The sequence below is a fragment of the Desmodus rotundus genome, chromosome 2 (assembly GCF_022682495.2).
Source record: "Desmodus rotundus isolate HL8 chromosome 2, HLdesRot8A.1, whole genome shotgun sequence".
Lineage (NCBI taxonomy): Eukaryota > Metazoa > Chordata > Mammalia > Chiroptera > Phyllostomidae > Desmodus > Desmodus rotundus.
Window position 1 is genome coordinate 178,026,988 of NC_071388.1, and position 17,814 is coordinate 178,044,801.

Below are 17,814 nucleotides of genomic sequence, written 5' to 3' on the forward strand. Positions count from 1 at the left end.
ATGGAGAAGAGTAATCAAACATGCAGGCAAATGAGTTATTTCTTGTAGGGCCCCATGAGATAGTCACTTAAAAGAACTTTTTGTTAGGACAATTTGGTTACTTTAATGTTGGGGTCATAGTGTTGCTGTGCTCTCTTTATGACAAATACAAAAATAAATTCGTTTGTTTATAAAATATATAACAATAACCATCACTATTGCTATACTAATAGTAACATTTACTTAACCCATTTTACATTCCAGGCACAATTCTAAGCACCTTACGTTACTAACAAATTGTAATCCTCACAATAGCACTATTATAGAAACTATTATTATTCTCATTTTGAAGATAAGATATTTAATATACAGAAAGGTTTAATAATAGCTAATAAATGACAGAGTTGAAATTTGAGCTCAGGCAATACAGCTCCAAAGAAAATTAGCCCTTCCTTCCTTCCTTTCCTTAATCCTCACCTAAGGATATGTTTATTGATTTTAGAGAGGGGGAAAGGAGGGGAGAGAGACAGAAACAATGATGTGAGAGAAAAACATCAATTGTCTACCTCTATTATGAGCCCTGACCAGGAATCGAACCTTCAGCCTTTTGTGGTGTATGGGATGACACTCCAACAAACTGAACCACCTAGCCAGGGAAACATTAGCTCTTTCTTTACAAGGAGCAAGAGTTCTCCTCTGTCTCACCCTCCAGTATTCCTCAGTGAATAGTTTGTACATCTCATTATAACTTCAAAGTGCCCCTGCATGTGTTTCTAACTACTGTACATACCACTTAAGATACTTTCCAGATAGTTGCTCATTTATCTTTCCTTTCTTGTTACCATTTTTGAGGGATTTTTTCTACTGATTTTTCAGTTATTTGCCACCATCCCCGAAAAACTTGTTCATTAAAACATAACTATTTGCCAAATATACTTTGATTAAAGATAAATGTTTGATTATTAAGATAAATATTTTCCACAGGAGTACAAATCTCAAAATAGCAGAAGGATAAGAGAAGTATAAACTACATGTATGGTAGATCTGCTGCACAGAAGATTTTTGTTTTATTTTGGAAGATTAATCCTATGAAATGACACAATTATCTGTAGTTTGCTTTTGATGAATATATACTTGGTGATGAAGGAGCTTAAATATTAAGTGTTGTTAGCTAAGTAATTGTGAATGCTTGTCCAATTTGTGGAATGGATTTCTGTAATATTGACCAGACTTCTACATGTAAATTCCGTTCTTTAGATGTCTTGCTGTATTTGACCTGTATTCAAAATTGTAAAGAACAGAAGATGAGTAAACTGTCAATTGGTTTGGTTGCTCCACCAAACCAACCGATTTCTCTTTTAATTTAGAATTATTTTGGTTGTTGACTCCAAATATTTGAAAGTATTTTATAATCTAATGTAGTATCAGTGGGGAATAGGTTAAGTAACTTCAGTGTACAAATGAAATACCATGCAATCATCAAAAATAACGGCATACAAGTAAAAATAATTACTTGTTGGGGAGGTCTGTGACTTGCTGTGTACGTTATCTCAGGCTGTGAACGATCAGCTGACTAGAAAGTGTGCAGAGCTGAGCAGGGTGTTTCAGACCATTCAAGTGAAAAATGCCAACATTACTGCTGACCATTAAGCCGTTCCACAGGTGTTCACTTAACACCAGTGTCTGATAGAGTCGGCAGGTAACCTCCTTGCTAAGAGATCAGCAAATGTGCATAGCCAACTGGATAAATAAAATATCTTAACAATTAATTCCAAGAAATTTATTGACTTTCTTTTATTACTGGTTTTCAGGTTTCACCAGAGAGGACAGTTGGCCTTAGACTTTCTTAATGATTTCTTCTCAAATGTCATTACCTCATGAAAAGTAACCACCTGCCCCATTATTTACAGAATCATGGAGAACAGTGACGACTGGCCCTAACGTACTTACCTTTCCCCAAACAACTGTGCTTTCCCATTTTGCTTATGCCATTCCCTCTGCTGAGAATGGACTTTACATCATCTTCAACTCTTTGAGTTCTCTTTATTCTTTAAGACTCACTTTCATTAGGAAGTTTGGTCACTTCAAGCAGAAGGGATCAGCTTTCTCTTTCAACTTATGCTCCCGGGCCACTAAATAGACTATAATCACAACAACAGCACTAATCTTTTTGGAGCATACTAACCATATACCAAGCATTGTGCAAAGGCTTTCAAATATATGGCCTCCTTTAATTCTGGCAGTCATAGTACACTGCTGGATGCAGCCCACGCCAGCATCACGAGTCAGGAATATTTATTGTCCCCGTTTTAACAGATGAGGAAAATGAGACTTAGAAAAGCTAACTTGCCAGCAGTCATCTAGCTAGTAAGGGTTAGAGCTGGATCTAAACCTAGGTCCGACTCCAAAGCCAGTGTTTTCAATTACATGTTGTGCTGCCTCTCTTTTCTGCATCCCATAGTAGTAATAATTTATGTGCACAGCTCATCTTGTGTATAACACTGTGAATTTCACAGAAGAAAGCACATTGTCTTATATGTCTTTGTTATTTCCCACAGTGCCAAGCATATTCTGCACATAGTAGGTACTTAATATTTTTTATTAACTCAACAAACATTTACTGTTTGCCCAGGTATGGCGCTGGATCTAGCTAGGATTATAGTGGTGAACAAGACAAATGCCCTACTTTCATGGAACTTACAATTTAGTAACCTGAAAAATGTCACATGTGCACGTAACACTGTCACAAACATTTTAAAACTGGAATGTTACACAAGTGGGATTCCATTTCACCAAATGTGAAGGTAGAAGGTTTGCTTTGCAATCAAATAAGTGTTTTGAAATGTGTTTACAAAAGTAATTGTTAATATGTATGTATTCGCAAAAGCCTTATAAATTATATGTAGAAAGGGTTTGCATAAAAATGTTGTGATAATTCTGAATTGGTGAGCCAGAGAAGATAAATTGTGCCAAAACAATTATAATAACAGCATCTGAGTACAATTTCAGATAGTCTCAAAAGAATTTACACCAAATTATTAAACATGATTTTCCCTGGACAGTGGGATTATTTAGGGGGGCGGTGACAGCAATGGAGGGTTCTTTTCACTTTTTATATTAATTGATACTATTTTACTTTAAAAAACCAAGTATATATTATATTGAAATTTTAAAGTACCAAAGTTATTCTTAATGTGAATTTTATATCTAAAAATATCCCCATTTGAGGAGTTTTATGAAGTTTACAGCAGGCTGGGTAAATAATGAATCTTGATTTTTGACTAGTAGAGCTACAAAAATGATAGAATTGCGGTAAACTCAGGGTGGGGACAAAGAAGGACATTAAAATAAAAAATTTTAAAAAGAGGTTTTTATATATACTTATAAAATTCTCCTTTTAAAGGTATTTCAGTATCTTTGATCAGCTATGAATGAAACCCTATCAAGTGACTTTCTGGCCTCTCAGCACTTAATATCACTTCTAACACTCAGGTAGAGCAGAAGAAGATTACACACACATTTCAAGAACAAAACTTACTGCTGGACGCAGCCCAAGCCAGTATCACCAGTCAGCTGCAGAATGTTCAGAATGAGAAAACTCAGCTCCAGACACATCTGTAAGTAAACTGGGGGAAACTTCTTCTGCATCTTTTGTTCTTGTGTTTGTCTTTCTTGTCTTAAATGGAAACATTTAATTCTGCATTGCCGGGCCAGCCACAAAAAGACTGCCCTCGAGGAACTAGTTTTGTTAGAACATTGTGATAACTGCTCTCAGGCAAGAGATATGCTCTGTAAGAACATTTTGTCTTTTCGTGAGAGAACTCTCATTTAGCTTTCTTATCTCCTTGATCCCTTCCTGTAGGGACCACTTAATCCTGGAGCATAACCAGTGTGTCCAGAAAGCGCAGGAGGTCGAGAGGAGGACAGCGGTGCAGAAGGAACTGCTAGAGTCGACTATTGCAAGATTGCGAGGTGAATTGGAAGCATCATTGCAAGAGAAGACATCTCTGCTGGAAGAGAAGGAAAGACTTCAGAGAGAAGTAGGTGGAGGCAGATTTATGTTAGCTGCTGGTTGTGGTCATCTTGTTTTAAAATTGTATTTGAAGTGCAAAAGACAAGAAATGCAACCGGTGCACTTCGTCAGAGTTGTCCATTAAAGAAATCTTTAGGTGGCCAATTTATGTCTTTTAGTGTGTAAAGTAGTCTGTGCCAAATAGTATATACCCTTATACAGCATTAGCGACTATTAACTAATAGTTCATACACATCCTCATTTTAGTTTGGGGGTCAGATTTTATTGATTTCTCCTAAAGGAGTGAAATAATGCAGGTTAAGGGGGAACAGCCCTGTCTTCCTCATGAGGAAGAAACTAGCAGAGTCTGACATGCAGACGTGTCTTTCTAATTTCAGGGCTGTTTGTGACGTCTGCTCTGCTTCAGAGACTCCCTGAGTGGCCCCTTTTCTGAGAGGATGTGCTATCTCTGCAGTGTAGGTATTAATTGGCATGCAGGGTATGTCTGCTATAGGAGATAGCCTGTCAGCTGCCTTAACACTGACCCATTTTTTCCCCTCTCTCTCGGGCAGGTTAATAAAACAGAGAAAGAAACAGCACAAGAAAAATGCAATTTTGAAAAGGAATTAGCTAAAAACAAGGTATTCCATGTTTTATTTCACTATTTTACTTTCTTCTGGATCAGCTTATCCTAATGACAAGATGGGTTATTTTGGTGAACACCACGGTGTGGGGGGACAGAGAAGCCTTGAAGCAGGACAAAGCTAAAGGCACTGCCGGCACTGCAGCAGAAGCCTGTCACTTGCTGAGCATCTGGTGTTCACCAGTGAGTCATCGCTGCCTCTGGCCCTTCTGTTCACTGAGTAGCTCGCCAGGAATCCCCTGAGAGTGAGCTAATGGGCATGTGGGAGGCAAAGGGGTGTGGCTGACAGTGCTGTTTTTAAAAAGAGCTAATCCCGGCTTCCTCAGTACCTATTAGCACCTGCCACTTTATCTGCGAGGTACCCTTTTTCTGGGTTCTAAAAAGAAAAGACTAGCCCGAGAAACAAATACAGCTCTTTTTAAAAAAATTTAATCCTTATTATATTTTTTTCAGTTGCCATTTAGTCCCCTTATAATGCCCCTCCTCCCAGTAATCACCACACTGTTGTCCATTCTTATCAAAGTAAAACAAAAAACAATCTTTAAAACATTGCTGCTTGCATTTCAGAATTTGAAGAGAATTAAGATCATGCACCACTGTTACCTAGGGAATGTATCTAGAGCGTCAAGGAAAATTGGCGTACTCCGGCAGTGAGCTCAGTAAGCCCGCAACAGGTGTCAGTGCAGGCATCAAGCCTGACAGTTCCTGGGCTCTGGCTTGAACTTTGGCTCCGGCATTTGCGTTACTATATACACGTGAAACTTTAATTTAAGAATTGGGCACAGGAAAAAAGCTAAACTCTTAGCCCAAGCTCAAATACCATTCACCTAGGGGCTGGTGCCCCTGTGGTTTAGTCGCTAATGTTGAGAGAACTGAACTCGCCCACCGTAAAACTCGCTGAATGAAACTAACTTCTGGTAGTAAGGACTTTGCTGTTGTGAATTTGGCCTCAAATATGCTCTTTGAAAATTGGAAAATTGGTGTCTACTATTAAATTCATGAGTCCTTTTTCTTAGAAATGTTGGTGAATGTCACATGGCTGATGCAAAAATAGTGGTATTCTGCTTGTCTGATTTCAGTGGCCTTAATGTGGGATGAGTGTAAGATGGTGGCACTGAGACATCCTTGCTCATTAGAGAGGTGGTATTAGGCCAGCGGTAATGCTTGTAGAGTCCTACTTTTTGGTTTAAATTGATATTTTTAGCATGTGTGTTCTTTGTAAAGCTATGCTTTTTGAGGTCAGGTTTATTGACTTAAGATTTACATACAGTGAAATTTACCCTTTTTTATGTTTGATTCTGTGAGTTTTGACAAATGCACGCAAGCATGGAACTGGCGCCACAATCAAAACATAGAGCATTTCTGTCATCCCAGAAAGTTCCCTTGTGCGATTCTACAGTCAGCCTCTCCCTCCACCTGGCAACATCCCCTGGCAGCCACTGATCTGTATTTCTGTTCCTGTGGCTATCTTTTCCAGAATATCGCATAGGTAGAATCATGCCATATGGTGCGTTTTAAGTCTGGCTTCTTTTATTTGGCATAGAGCATTTGCCTTTCATCCATGTTGTTGTATTACAGTTGGTGTTCCAGTGTATGGATGTATCAGTTTCTTTACCCATTTGCCAAATGAAGGACATTTGGGGTGTTGCCTGTATAAATACATATGAACATACATTTTTATTTCTCTTGGGTAAATAACAGGAATTGGATTTCTGGTAAATATATGTTTGACATGTTAACAAACTACTCAACTGTTTTCTTAAGGATGTGTATCATCTTGCATCCCTACCAGTAATTTATGAGTTGCAGTCTTCTATGTCTTCTCAACAACACTTGGGATTGGCCGTTTTTCCTTTTAGCCATTGTGGTATGCAGTAGTATATCATTGTGGCTGTAATTAGCATTTCTCCAGTGACTACTAATATTGAGCATCTTTTCTAACTCCCACATATATACCACAATTTGTTTATGTTAATGGATATTTTCATTGTGTCCATCTTTTGGCTGTGGTGAGTAGTGCTGCTATAAATGTGTAAATGTGCTTTTGTTTGGGTACTTGTTTTCAGTTCTTTGGGATATATTCCAGGAGAGGAATTACTGGGTCACATGGAAAGTTAATGTCTGGTTCAACTTTCCATACATTAGACTGTGTTCCATAGTGCTAAACCATTTTATATTCCCACCAGCAATGTATAAGGATTCCAATTTCTCCACATCCTCATCACCCCTGTTATTTATTTTTATTTTTTATTTTTTAGAGAGAGGGGAAGAGAGAGACAGGGAGAGAAACATCAATGTAAGACAGAAATAACAATCAGTTGCCTCTTGTATACACCCTGACTGGGGACTGAACCCGCAACCCAGACATGTGCCCTGACCGGGAATTGAACCTGTGACCTTTTGGTTTATAGGACGATGCTCCAACGAACTGTACCACATCGGCCAGGGCTACCATTTTTTGTTTTTTGATTATAGCTATCCTAGTGGGTGCAAAAGTGGTATCTCACTGTGGTTTTGATTTGTGTTTCCCTAATGTTAATAATGTTTATCATTTTTTAATGTGCTTATTGGCCATTTGTGTATCTTCTTTGTATAAATGTCTATTTAGATCCTTTGCCTGTTTTTAAACTGGGTTTTATGTTTTTAATTGTTAAGTTGTAAGAGTTCTTTATACAAGAAGGGACCCCCCCCCCCAAACAACAAAAAAATGAAATTACCTTCTGGAGGACAGGCCCCTTGAAGTACAGGCATCCTCTACTAGGTTAGGGTTCAAGGAACCCATCTGGTCAGTGTACCAGCTAGCGTTGTTGTCAAAGGCTGTGTTCTGCCAGTAAATTTTTTTCTGAAGCCTCTTTCAACAGTGTTTGCCCATTTCATGATGAGGGCTTTACGAGCACACCTGCCCACCTGCTCTGCATGTTCAGCAGTTTTTGACAAAAACTGCATGAACCCCATGTCCCACCCTCCCTGTTCACCTGATCTCACCCTGAGTGACTTTTTGTTGTTTCCCTGGATAAAAAAAAGTCCTCAAAGGGAAATGTTCTGCTGATGTGGAAGAGGTGAAACAATAAAATGGCAGAAGCACTAAATGGCATCAAAATCAACAAGTTTGGGGGGGGGGCAGTGGGAAGAGGGGACTACAGGAACTACTATAAAGGACACATGGACAAAACCAAGGGGGAGGGTGGAGATGAGGGAGGGAGGTGGGTTCGGCTGCGGTGGGGTGGAGGGACGGGGAGAAAAGGCATACAACTCTAATTGAATAACAATAAAAATTTTTTAAAAAATAAAAAAAAAGTTCAGAACTTTTTGAGCAATAAATCAAACATCTCAATAGGTGTATTGCATCACATAGAGAGTACTTTAAAGGTGACTGAAGTTTAAACATGTGAGAATAAGCACACATTTTCTATAAATAAATTCCAGATTTTGGGGGGGGTCTCCCTTTTATATTCTGGGTAGTAGACCCTATCAGATATGATGTGCAGATATTTTCTCTCATTCTATGATTGTCTTTTTAAAGTTTTAGATTTTTATGAAGTTAAGTTTATCTATTTTTTTCCCTTTGGTTGCTTGTACTTTATCTATTTTTTAAAATTCTTTTATTGTATTTTTTCCCACTACCATTCAATCCCCTTATATCTCCCTGTCTGCCTCTGCAATCACCACACTGCAATCCTTGTCCATGAGTCCTTTTTCCTTTTTGCTCAATCCCTGCACTCACTACCCTAACCCCTGCTTAGTTGTCATCCTGTTCTCTATGAGTCTCAATTTTGCTTGTTTGTTCAATTTGTTCATTAGATTTCACATATGAGTGAAATCATATGATGTTTGTCTTTCTCTGACAGCCTTATTTCACTTAGCATAATGTTCTCCAGGTCCATCCATACTGTCTCAAAGGGTAAAACTGTTTTGTTTTGTTTTTTACAGCCCAGTAGTATTCCATCGTGTAAGAAGGTAGTCAAGTTTCATTTCTCTGCACATATCTGTCCAATTATCCCAATACCATTTATTAAATAAACTATCTTTAGCCCCTTGCATGTGTTTGCTTCCTCTGTTGAATATTAATTGATGATAAAGGTGTGGGTTTATTTCTGGGCTTTCTATTCTGTTCCATTGATCTATGTGTTTGTTTTTATGCCAGTACCATGCTGTTTTGATTACTGTGACCTTATAGTATAGTTTGATAGTAGGTAGCATGATTCCTCCAACTTTGTTATTCTTTCTCAGGATTGCTGTTGCTCTGCTGGGCCTTTTGTGGTTCCACATATAAAATTTTCAAATATTTGTTCTAGTTCTGTGAAATACATTATAGGAATCTTGATTGGAATTATGTTGAATCTATAGATTGTTTTGGGTAGCGTCAACATTTTTTAAAATTTAATCTTTATTGTTTTTTTTTCCATTACCATTTACTCCCCTTATACCCACCTCCCCCAGCAATCACCACTGTTGTCCAGGTCTATGAGTCCATTTTCCTTTTTAGCATGGACATTTTAATGATGTTGACTTTTCCTATCCATGAACATAGTATGTGCTTCCACTTATTTGTATCTTCCTCAGATTCTTTCTTCAGTGTCTTTTAAATTTCTGAGTACAGGTGATTTATATCCTTGGTTATAAAGGATATAACCAAGGTATTTATTCCTAGGTATTTATCCTTTTTGAAGCAATTGTGAATAGGATTGTCTTCTTAATTTTCCTTTCTGATAATTCATTATTGGCATGTAATAATGAAACTGGTTTCTGGATATTAATTTCATATCCTGTGACTTTGCTGAATTCATTTATCAGTTCTGGTAGTTTCTTGGTGGAGTTTTTGGGGTTCTATATATCAGTACCAGTAAAGACAGTTTTACTTCTTCCTTTCCAATTTGGATGCCTTTTATTTCTTCTTCTTGTCTGATTGCTATGGCTAGGACTTCCAGTACTATGTTGAATAAGAGAGGTGAAATTGGGCCTGTCTTGTTTCTGATTTTTTTTTAATTTTTTTTTGTTATTCAATTACAGTTGTGTGCCTTTTCTCCCCATCCCTCCACCCCACCCCAGCTGAACCCCCCTCCCTCCCCCACCTCCACCCTCCCCCTTGATTTGGTCCATGTGTCCCTTATAGTAGTTCCTCTATGTTCCTGATCTTAAGGGGAAGGGGAACACTTGTAGATTTTGCCCATTGAGTATGATGCTGGGAGTGGGTTTGTCATATGTGGCCTTTGTTATGTTTAGGTATGTTCCCTCTATTCCCACTTTGCTGAGGGTTTTTATCATAAATGGGTGTTGGATTTTATCGAATGCTTTTTCTGCATCTATGGATATGATCATGTGGTTTTTTATCCTTCATTTTGTTTATGTGGTGAATCACATTTATTGACTTGCAAATGTTGTACTAACCTTGCATTCCTGGAATAAATCCCACTTAATCTTGATGTGTGATCTTTTTGATGTATTGGTGTATTCATTTTGCTAATATTTTGTTGAGGATTTTAGCATCTATGTTCATCAGGGATATTGGACTATAATTTTCTTTCTTTGTAGTGTCTTTATTTGGTTTTGGAATTAAGATAATGCTGGTCTCATAAAATAACCTTGCGAGTCTTCCCTCCTCTTGTATTTTTTTTTTAAATAGTTTGAGAAGGAGAGGTGTTAATTCTCAGAATGTTTGGTAAAATTCACCTGAGAAGCCAACTGGTTCAGGGCTTTGTTTGTTGGGAGTTTGATTACTGCTTCAATTTCATTAGGTATAATCTGTTTATTCAGATTCTCTGATTCTTCTGATTTAGTTTTAAGATCATATGTTTGTAGGAATTTATCCATTTCATCCATGTTCTCCAATTTGTTGGCATATGTTTGTTAATAATATTTCCTTACAATCCTTTGTATTTGTTTGGTGTCAGTTGTTATTTCTTCTCTTTCCTTTCCGATTTTATTTATTTGGGTCTTCTTTCTTTTTTTCTTGATGAGTCCGGTTAAAGGTTTGCCATTCTTGTTTATCTTTTCAGAGAACCAATTCTTGGATTCATTGATCTTTTGTATTTTTTTTTAGACTTTATTTCTGCTCTGATCTTTATTATTTTCTTCCATCTGCTCATTTTGGGCTTTGTTTATTGTTCTTGTTCAAGTTACTTTAAGTGTAAAATTAGATTGTTTATTTGAACTTTTTCTTGAGCTAGGCCTTGTAATGCTATGAATTTCCCTCTTAGGATTGCTTTCCCAGTGTCCCACAGATTTTTGGTTGTATTGTTCTCGTTTTCATTTTTTTCAAGGTATCTTTTGATTTCTTCCTTGATCTCATTGTTGTTCTATACATTGTTTAGTAATCTGTTGTTTAGTTTCCATGTCTTTGTGTATTTTTCAGTGTTCTTCTTGTGATTGATACCTAATTTCATAGCATTGTGGTCAGAGAAGATGCTTGATATGATTTCAATCTTCTTAAATTTATTGAAACTTGTTTTGTGTCCCAACGTGTGGTCTATCCTAGAAGACATTCCATGTTCACTTGGAAAGTATGTATATTCTGCTTCTTTGGGATGAAATGCTCTGAAAATATGAATTAAATACATTTGATCTAGTGTGTTATCTAAGGCCGTTGTCTTCTTGTTGATCTTCTGTCTGGAAGATCTATCCATTGAAGTCAATGGGGTGTTAAAATCCCCAATTAAGACTATTTCTGTCGATCTCTCCCTTTATGTCCATCAAGATTTGCTTTACGTATTTAGGTGCTCCTATGTTGGGTGTATACATGTTTACTAGGGTTATATCCTCTTGGTGGATTGTTCCCCCTATCATTATGTAGTGACCTTCTTTGTCTCTTACTATAGCTGTGGTTTTAAAGTCTATTTTGTTGGATATAAATATTGCTTCCCCAGTTTTCATTCCCTTCCTATTTGTACAAAATATCTTTTTTCCATCCCTTTACTTTTAGTCTGTGTGTATCTTTCAATCTGAGATGGGTCTGTTGGAGACAGCATATACAAGGGTCTTGTTTTCTTACCCATTCAGCTACCCTCTGTCTTTTGGTTGTAGCATTAAAGCCATTTACTTTCAAGGTGATTATTGATAGATGCGTATTTAGTACCATATTATTGTTTGACTGTTTTCCTCTGGGTTTTTTTATTTCTCTTTTTCTTCTTCTTCTTAAAGCAAGCCCTTTACCATTTGTTGCAATACTGGTTTGGTGTTAATAAATTCCTTTAGCTTTTTCTTGTCTGGGAAGCTCTTTATTTCTCCTTTAATTTTAAATGATAGCCTTGCTTGGTAAAGTAGCCTTGATTGTAGGCCCTTGTTTTTCATCATCTTGAATACTTCATGCCAGTCCCTTCTGGCCTGAAATGTTTTTCTATTTTTTTAAAAATTATTTTATTGTTTTTCAAGTACAGTTGTCTGAATTTACCTACCACCACTCCCTACCACCCCAGCCAGCCCCATGAAATGTTTCTGTTGAGAAATCAGATGAGAGGCTTTAGAGCTCTCTTGTAGGTAAGTACCTGCTTTTCCCTTATGACTTTTAGAATACTCTCCTTGCCTTTGAGCTTTGCCATTTTAATTATGCTGTGCCTTGGTGTGGGCCTCCTTGGGTCCATCTTGTTTGGGACTCTCTGTACTTCCTGGTCTTGTGTGTCTTTCCTTCACCAGATTACTGAAGTTTTCAGTCATTATTTCCTCAAATACGTTCTCGATTTTTTGTTCACTCTCTTCTCCTTCTGGTATTCCCATGATACAGATGTTATGCTTGTTATCCCAAAGGTTTCTTAAACTCTCATTTTTTTTAAGTTCCTTTTTCTTTTTGCTGCTTTGCTTGGGTGTTTTTTTCTACCTTGTCTTCCAAACTGTTGATTCAGTCCTCTGCTTCATCTAACCTACTGTTCATTCCTTCTTGCGTATTATTTATTTCAGATATTGCATTTTTAATTTCTGACTGGCTCTTGTTTAGTTTCTGTCTTTTTTCATGGTGTTGAGTATCCTTATAATAATTATTCTAAACTCTATATCTGATAAATTGCTTGCTTCCATTTCATTTTGTTCTTCTTTCTGAGGATTTTTTCTTTCATTTGGGGTCTGTTTCTTTGTCTTCCCATTTTAGCTGCTTCTTTGTTTCTACATATTAAGTAGATCTGCAAAGATGTGGTACAGACCTATGTCAGACACTGTCTGTGCCTGGCCCTGGGCAACTTCTTTGGAGCTTTTAGTGATGCACAGCTTGTGGCTTCCTTGGCTGGGCTCTTTGTGTACAAAAAGAACCCGACTGCACACCAAGGCCAGGTTTTACCAGCACTGGGCCCAGGGGAGTTTCAGCTAAAGACTCAGAGCTCCCAGAGATCCCCTCTCTTTTTATTTTTAAGATTTTATTTATTTACTTTTTAGAGAGAAGGGTTAGGAGAAAGAGAGGGAGAGAAACAGCAATATGCAAAACACATCCATTGGTTGCCTCTCACAGCCCCCCAACTGGGGAACCTGGGATGCAACCCGGGCATATCCCCTGACTTGGAATCTAAACTGCGACCTTTTCATTTGCAAGCCAGTGCTCAATCCATTGAGCTACACTGGCCAGGGCTCAGCACTAACTTTTGAATAGACTATTCTTTCCATTGAAAAAAATCAATTAATTGTAAAAAGTCAGTTAATCATAGATGTATGGGCTTATATCTAGACTCTCAATTCTATTACATTGACCTGTATGCTTATGCCAGTATCACACAGTTTGGATTACTGTAGCTTTGTGAGTCCTCCGATTTCTTTTTCAAGATTTTTTTTGCTATTCTGGATCCTTACATTTCTATATGGATTATAGGATTAGCTTTTCATTTCTGACCTCCTCCACAAAAAAGAAAGGCAGTTGGAATTTTGATAGGATTTGTATTTAATCTGTAGATCAATTTGGGGAGTATTGTAATCTATACAATATCTGATGTAATATTTTGTCATCTGCAAATATAGTTTTATTTCTTCCTTTCCAATGCTGCTTTTTATTTCTTTTTCTTGTATAATTGCCTTGTCTATAACCTTCAGTACAATGTTGAAGTGATGAGAGCAAGACAGCCTTGTCTTAGGGAGAAAAGCTTTCAGTTTGTCTCCATTAAGTATCATGTTAGCTGAGGGCTTTTTGTAAAGGACCTTTATCCAGATAAGGAAATTACCTTATATTCCTAGTTTGTTGAGAATTTTTATCATGAAAACGTGTTGAGTTTAGTCAAATGTTTTTTCTATGTCTATTGAAATAAAATTGTATATTTTGTGCTTTATTCTATTACTGTAGTATATTACATTAATTGATTTCAAATGTTGAATCAAGCTTTAATTCCTGGGATAAATTTCTCCGGCTCAAGTGCATAATCCTTTTTATATGTTGTTGGACTTAGCTTGCTGGTACTTTGTAGAGGATTTTTGTATCTGTATAAATAAGGGATATTGTTCCATAGTTTTCTTGTGATAGCTTTGTCTGGTTCTGGCATCAAGGTAATGCTGGCCTCTTAAAAGTGATTTTGTAAGTTCTCCCTCCCCTTCTATTTTTGGGAAGAGTTTGTGAGGGATTGGTGATAATTCTTTAAATATTTTATAGGATTCAGCTGTGAAGCCATCTGGTTTTCCTTTGTGGGAAATTTTTTATTTGGTCTTGTTTTTAACTGTTATTATTGATTCAATCTCTGTTCTTATAGGTCTATTCAGATTTTCTACTGTTTAAGAAGGTGAATTTCAGTATTTGGGTGTTTCTATTAATTTATTTCATTTGTTATGTAGTTTGTTAGCATATAATTGTTCATAGTAGCTGCTTACCTTTATTTCTGTAAGTTCAGTAGTAATGTCCCTTCTTTCATTCCTAATGTTAGTAACTTGTGTCTTCTCGTTTCTTTTCTTGGCTAGTACAGCTAAAGGTTTGTCAATTTTGCTGATGTTTTCAAGAACCAACTAGGTTTTATTGATTTTTTTTTCTGTTTTTCTATTCTCTATTCCATATCTGCTCTAATTTTTTGTTATGTACTCCCTTCTGCTTGTTTGGGGCCTAATTTGCTCCTCTTTTTCTGGTTTCTTAAAATGGAAGTTTAGGGCTTTGATTTGAGATGTTATTATTTAATATAAGTGTCCACAGCTGTAGAATTCCTTCTAAGCACTGCATTCACTGAATACTATACATTTTGTCAGGTTGTGTTTTCATTTTTTCCATCTTAAAGTATTCCTTAATTTTCCTCGTAATTTCCTCTTTGACCCATTGGTTATTTAAGCGTATTAATTTTCCCACATATGTGAATTTTGACATTTTTATCTCTTACTGCGTTCTAACTTTATTCTGTAGTAGTTTGAGAACATACTTAGTGTAATTTTGGTCCTTTCAAATTTGAGTGTTTTATGGCCTAACGTATGGTAGCTCCTAGAGAATAAATACTGCATGAGCACTTGAGAAGAGGGCATGTTCTGCCCTTGTTGGGAGGACTGCTCTGTGTCTGTCAGGTGTAGTTGCTTTATTGTGACATTCAAGTCATTTACCTCCTCACCGACCTGTCTGGTTGTTCTGTCCGTTACTGACAGTGGGATATTGGTATCTCCAGAGAGTCCTGTTGAATTGTTTCTTCAATTTTTCTAGTTTTTGCTTCGTGTACTTTTGGGGCTCTCTTGTTAGATGCCTATATATTTATAAATGTTATATCTTCTTGATAGGCTGACTCTTTTTCACTATATAATGCCTTCTTTATCTTACAGACTTTTGTCTTAATGTCTGTTTTGTCTAACACTAGTGCAGCCACTTCAGCTCTTCCCAGGTTACTGTTCACACAGCATGTGCTTTTCCATCCTTTTACTTTCTCATCTCACTTGTGTCTTTGGGTCCAAACGTATCTCTTATAAACCCATTGAGTTGGACCTTTTTAAAACATTTATCTAGTTCTGCATTAGTTGGAGGATATAATTACTGATAGGTGGGATTTATATCTGCCAGTTTACAATTTGTTTTTTAAATATATGTCTTATATGTTTATTGACCCTGTGCTTCTCCATTACTGCCTTCTTTCAGGGTAAGCAGATATCTCTGGTGTACTATTATAATTCCCTTGTCCTTTCTTTCACTATATAATTTTGATTTATGGGTAACCAAATGAGTTACAAATAAATAATATGGTTTTATATGTCTTTTACATGTACCTATGTTATAACTTTTACTGATACTCTTTATCCCATCATGTGGATTCCAGTTATTATCTAGTGCCCTTTTATTTCAGCCTGCAGAACTTCCTTCAGTATTTCTTATAAGGCCTATTTTCTAGCCCCACAGCTCAGCCCCCGCTGAGGGTAGGTGCTGATGAATCACCCCACACAATTGTAGTTAGGGTTAGAGAGACTGACATTTTAGCAGTATTGAATCTTCTAATAGGAGAATATGAATTATTTGTCTATTTTATTTAATTTTTTTATTTCTCTCATCAGTGTATTGTAATTTTCAGCCTATCGAATACGGAACATACGTTTTTTATTTATATCTAAGAATTAAATGGGTTTGGATAGTTAATATATTTAAATAAATGCCACGTACCAGAAGGACTTCCATTTCTAGGAAATGTAAACTGTGTAATTTATAGTAAACCTTCTACTGAAAGTAAATAGAAAAGTTGAAAAATAATGTAAAAGAAAAGAATTTTAAAAATCATCATAGAACTATCAGGTTGAAAATCCCTAAATAAAAAGGTAGGAGAACATGTTCATAAGATACCTTCTATTTTACAGTCACAAATGTCATTTTAAAAATAAGTTAATATTTTTGAATCTAGCGTAAATATATATACTTATCTATTTATAGGTAATAAACATTTCTTTTCCCCTTTTGTTTTTCAAAGGTAGATATAAATACATTAACCCACAACCTGCAGGCTCTAGAGGAAAAGAATAAGCAGCTGGCAGATGATCTGGCTTGCCTAGAACTTCAGCAAGACACGTCTGACTTCCATGGGGTGGGTATAAAAAGGTCAGTCTGAAGTAGGAATTAATTGCTAATGAGTTAAAAAAAAGAGGAGATCAGAAGTCAGGAGGTGGGTTTTCTTCATTTGTGCTTGAATCATTACCGTAAGTCCTAAATAACACGGGCTGAATGTGGCATAAATCCCTACAGCACTCAAACAATAGAAGATTTAAGACACCTAATAAACATCTGTCTACACAGATGATCTATAATGCTGAGAAGCACAAATATTTTAATATTTTAAAAATATCTACTCTTCTATAAGTTATGAGGAGGAAACCTGTATTTTTCCCTGTCTGACACTTTCCTTCGTTCGGTGATCAGTAGTAAGTTGGATATCTAAAAGCTTTTTAACAAGTTCAGTGCATTACAAATAAATGGTAGAACTCTTAAGACATCTGTTCCAAGTGGTGAAGTGAAGGAGATTTAAAGAGGTGATTGATTTGTAAAGCAGCTACTAAGTTTCCTATGTGCTTTTGAATACTTGGGAAAAAATTAGTCACTCCATAGAAGTCCCTAATGTGAGTCCATCTTAATCTGAGATCATTTCTCTCAGACTGTGTCATAAGCTGCTCATTACTTCAACTGTGAAAAATTACAGAGAGGAAGTGCAGATCCGCTTCCACTTTCGTGGCTTTAGGGCCATACTGCCGAAGCCTCACTTTTGGCTGGGATCTTGGTTATGATCCTTAACCTCTCGGAACCTCAGTTTCTTCATCTGTCAAAATGGGGATAATACTACTATTATTACGGGGTAGTTAGAGGACTAAGTTAATAGATGTAAAGCATGTAACAAATTACTAACATTTATTTAATTCTTTGTATTTAAGCTCACCCAGGGCGGGGGAAAGCCTTTAAGTTCCTACTGGAGTGACAAAACAGGCTAACTCTAATCCCTAGTGCTATCTCAAAACCAGTCCTCCCTGTCCTGAGATTAAAGAAGATTAAAGAGTCTTTCGTGCCCTTTGCTTGTTGGCCAGGTCTCAGCTGGGCTTGTCCACCCATTTCCTTTTGTCCCATCTGGAAGACCACATCTCAGTCTGCCTAATTTGTTCATGCCCCCACTGCCAGCGAGCAGTCCTGTGGCCTTACCTTATTATTGACTTTGACCCATCTTGCCAGTGATTTGGTGCAGGTTGATCCTTGCCTTCAGGCCACAGCTCTAGAAAAGGCCCAACAGTGATAACCCACACCTCAACTCTAGCTCGCATGTCTGTCTGCCTCCACAAAGAATCTTCTCTG

The 17,814-nt window shown here is 36.9% G+C and overlaps 1 protein-coding gene across 2 annotated transcripts in view; it reads left to right on the plus strand.

Annotated features, from left to right (window-relative positions):
* CCDC150 (coiled-coil domain containing 150) overlaps positions 1-17,814 on the plus strand; it is a 69,736-nt gene that overhangs the window by 23,184 nt on the left and 28,738 nt on the right. For both annotated transcript variants that reach the window (XM_045198494.2, XM_053918898.1), the window contains exons 10-13: positions 3,472-3,596; positions 3,842-4,019; positions 4,564-4,632; positions 16,451-16,564. In XM_045198494.2, coding sequence (XP_045054429.2) covers positions 3,472-3,596; positions 3,842-4,019; positions 4,564-4,632; positions 16,451-16,564 — 486 coding nt within the window. The remainder of the gene's footprint in view (positions 1-3,471; positions 3,597-3,841; positions 4,020-4,563; positions 4,633-16,450; positions 16,565-17,814) is intronic.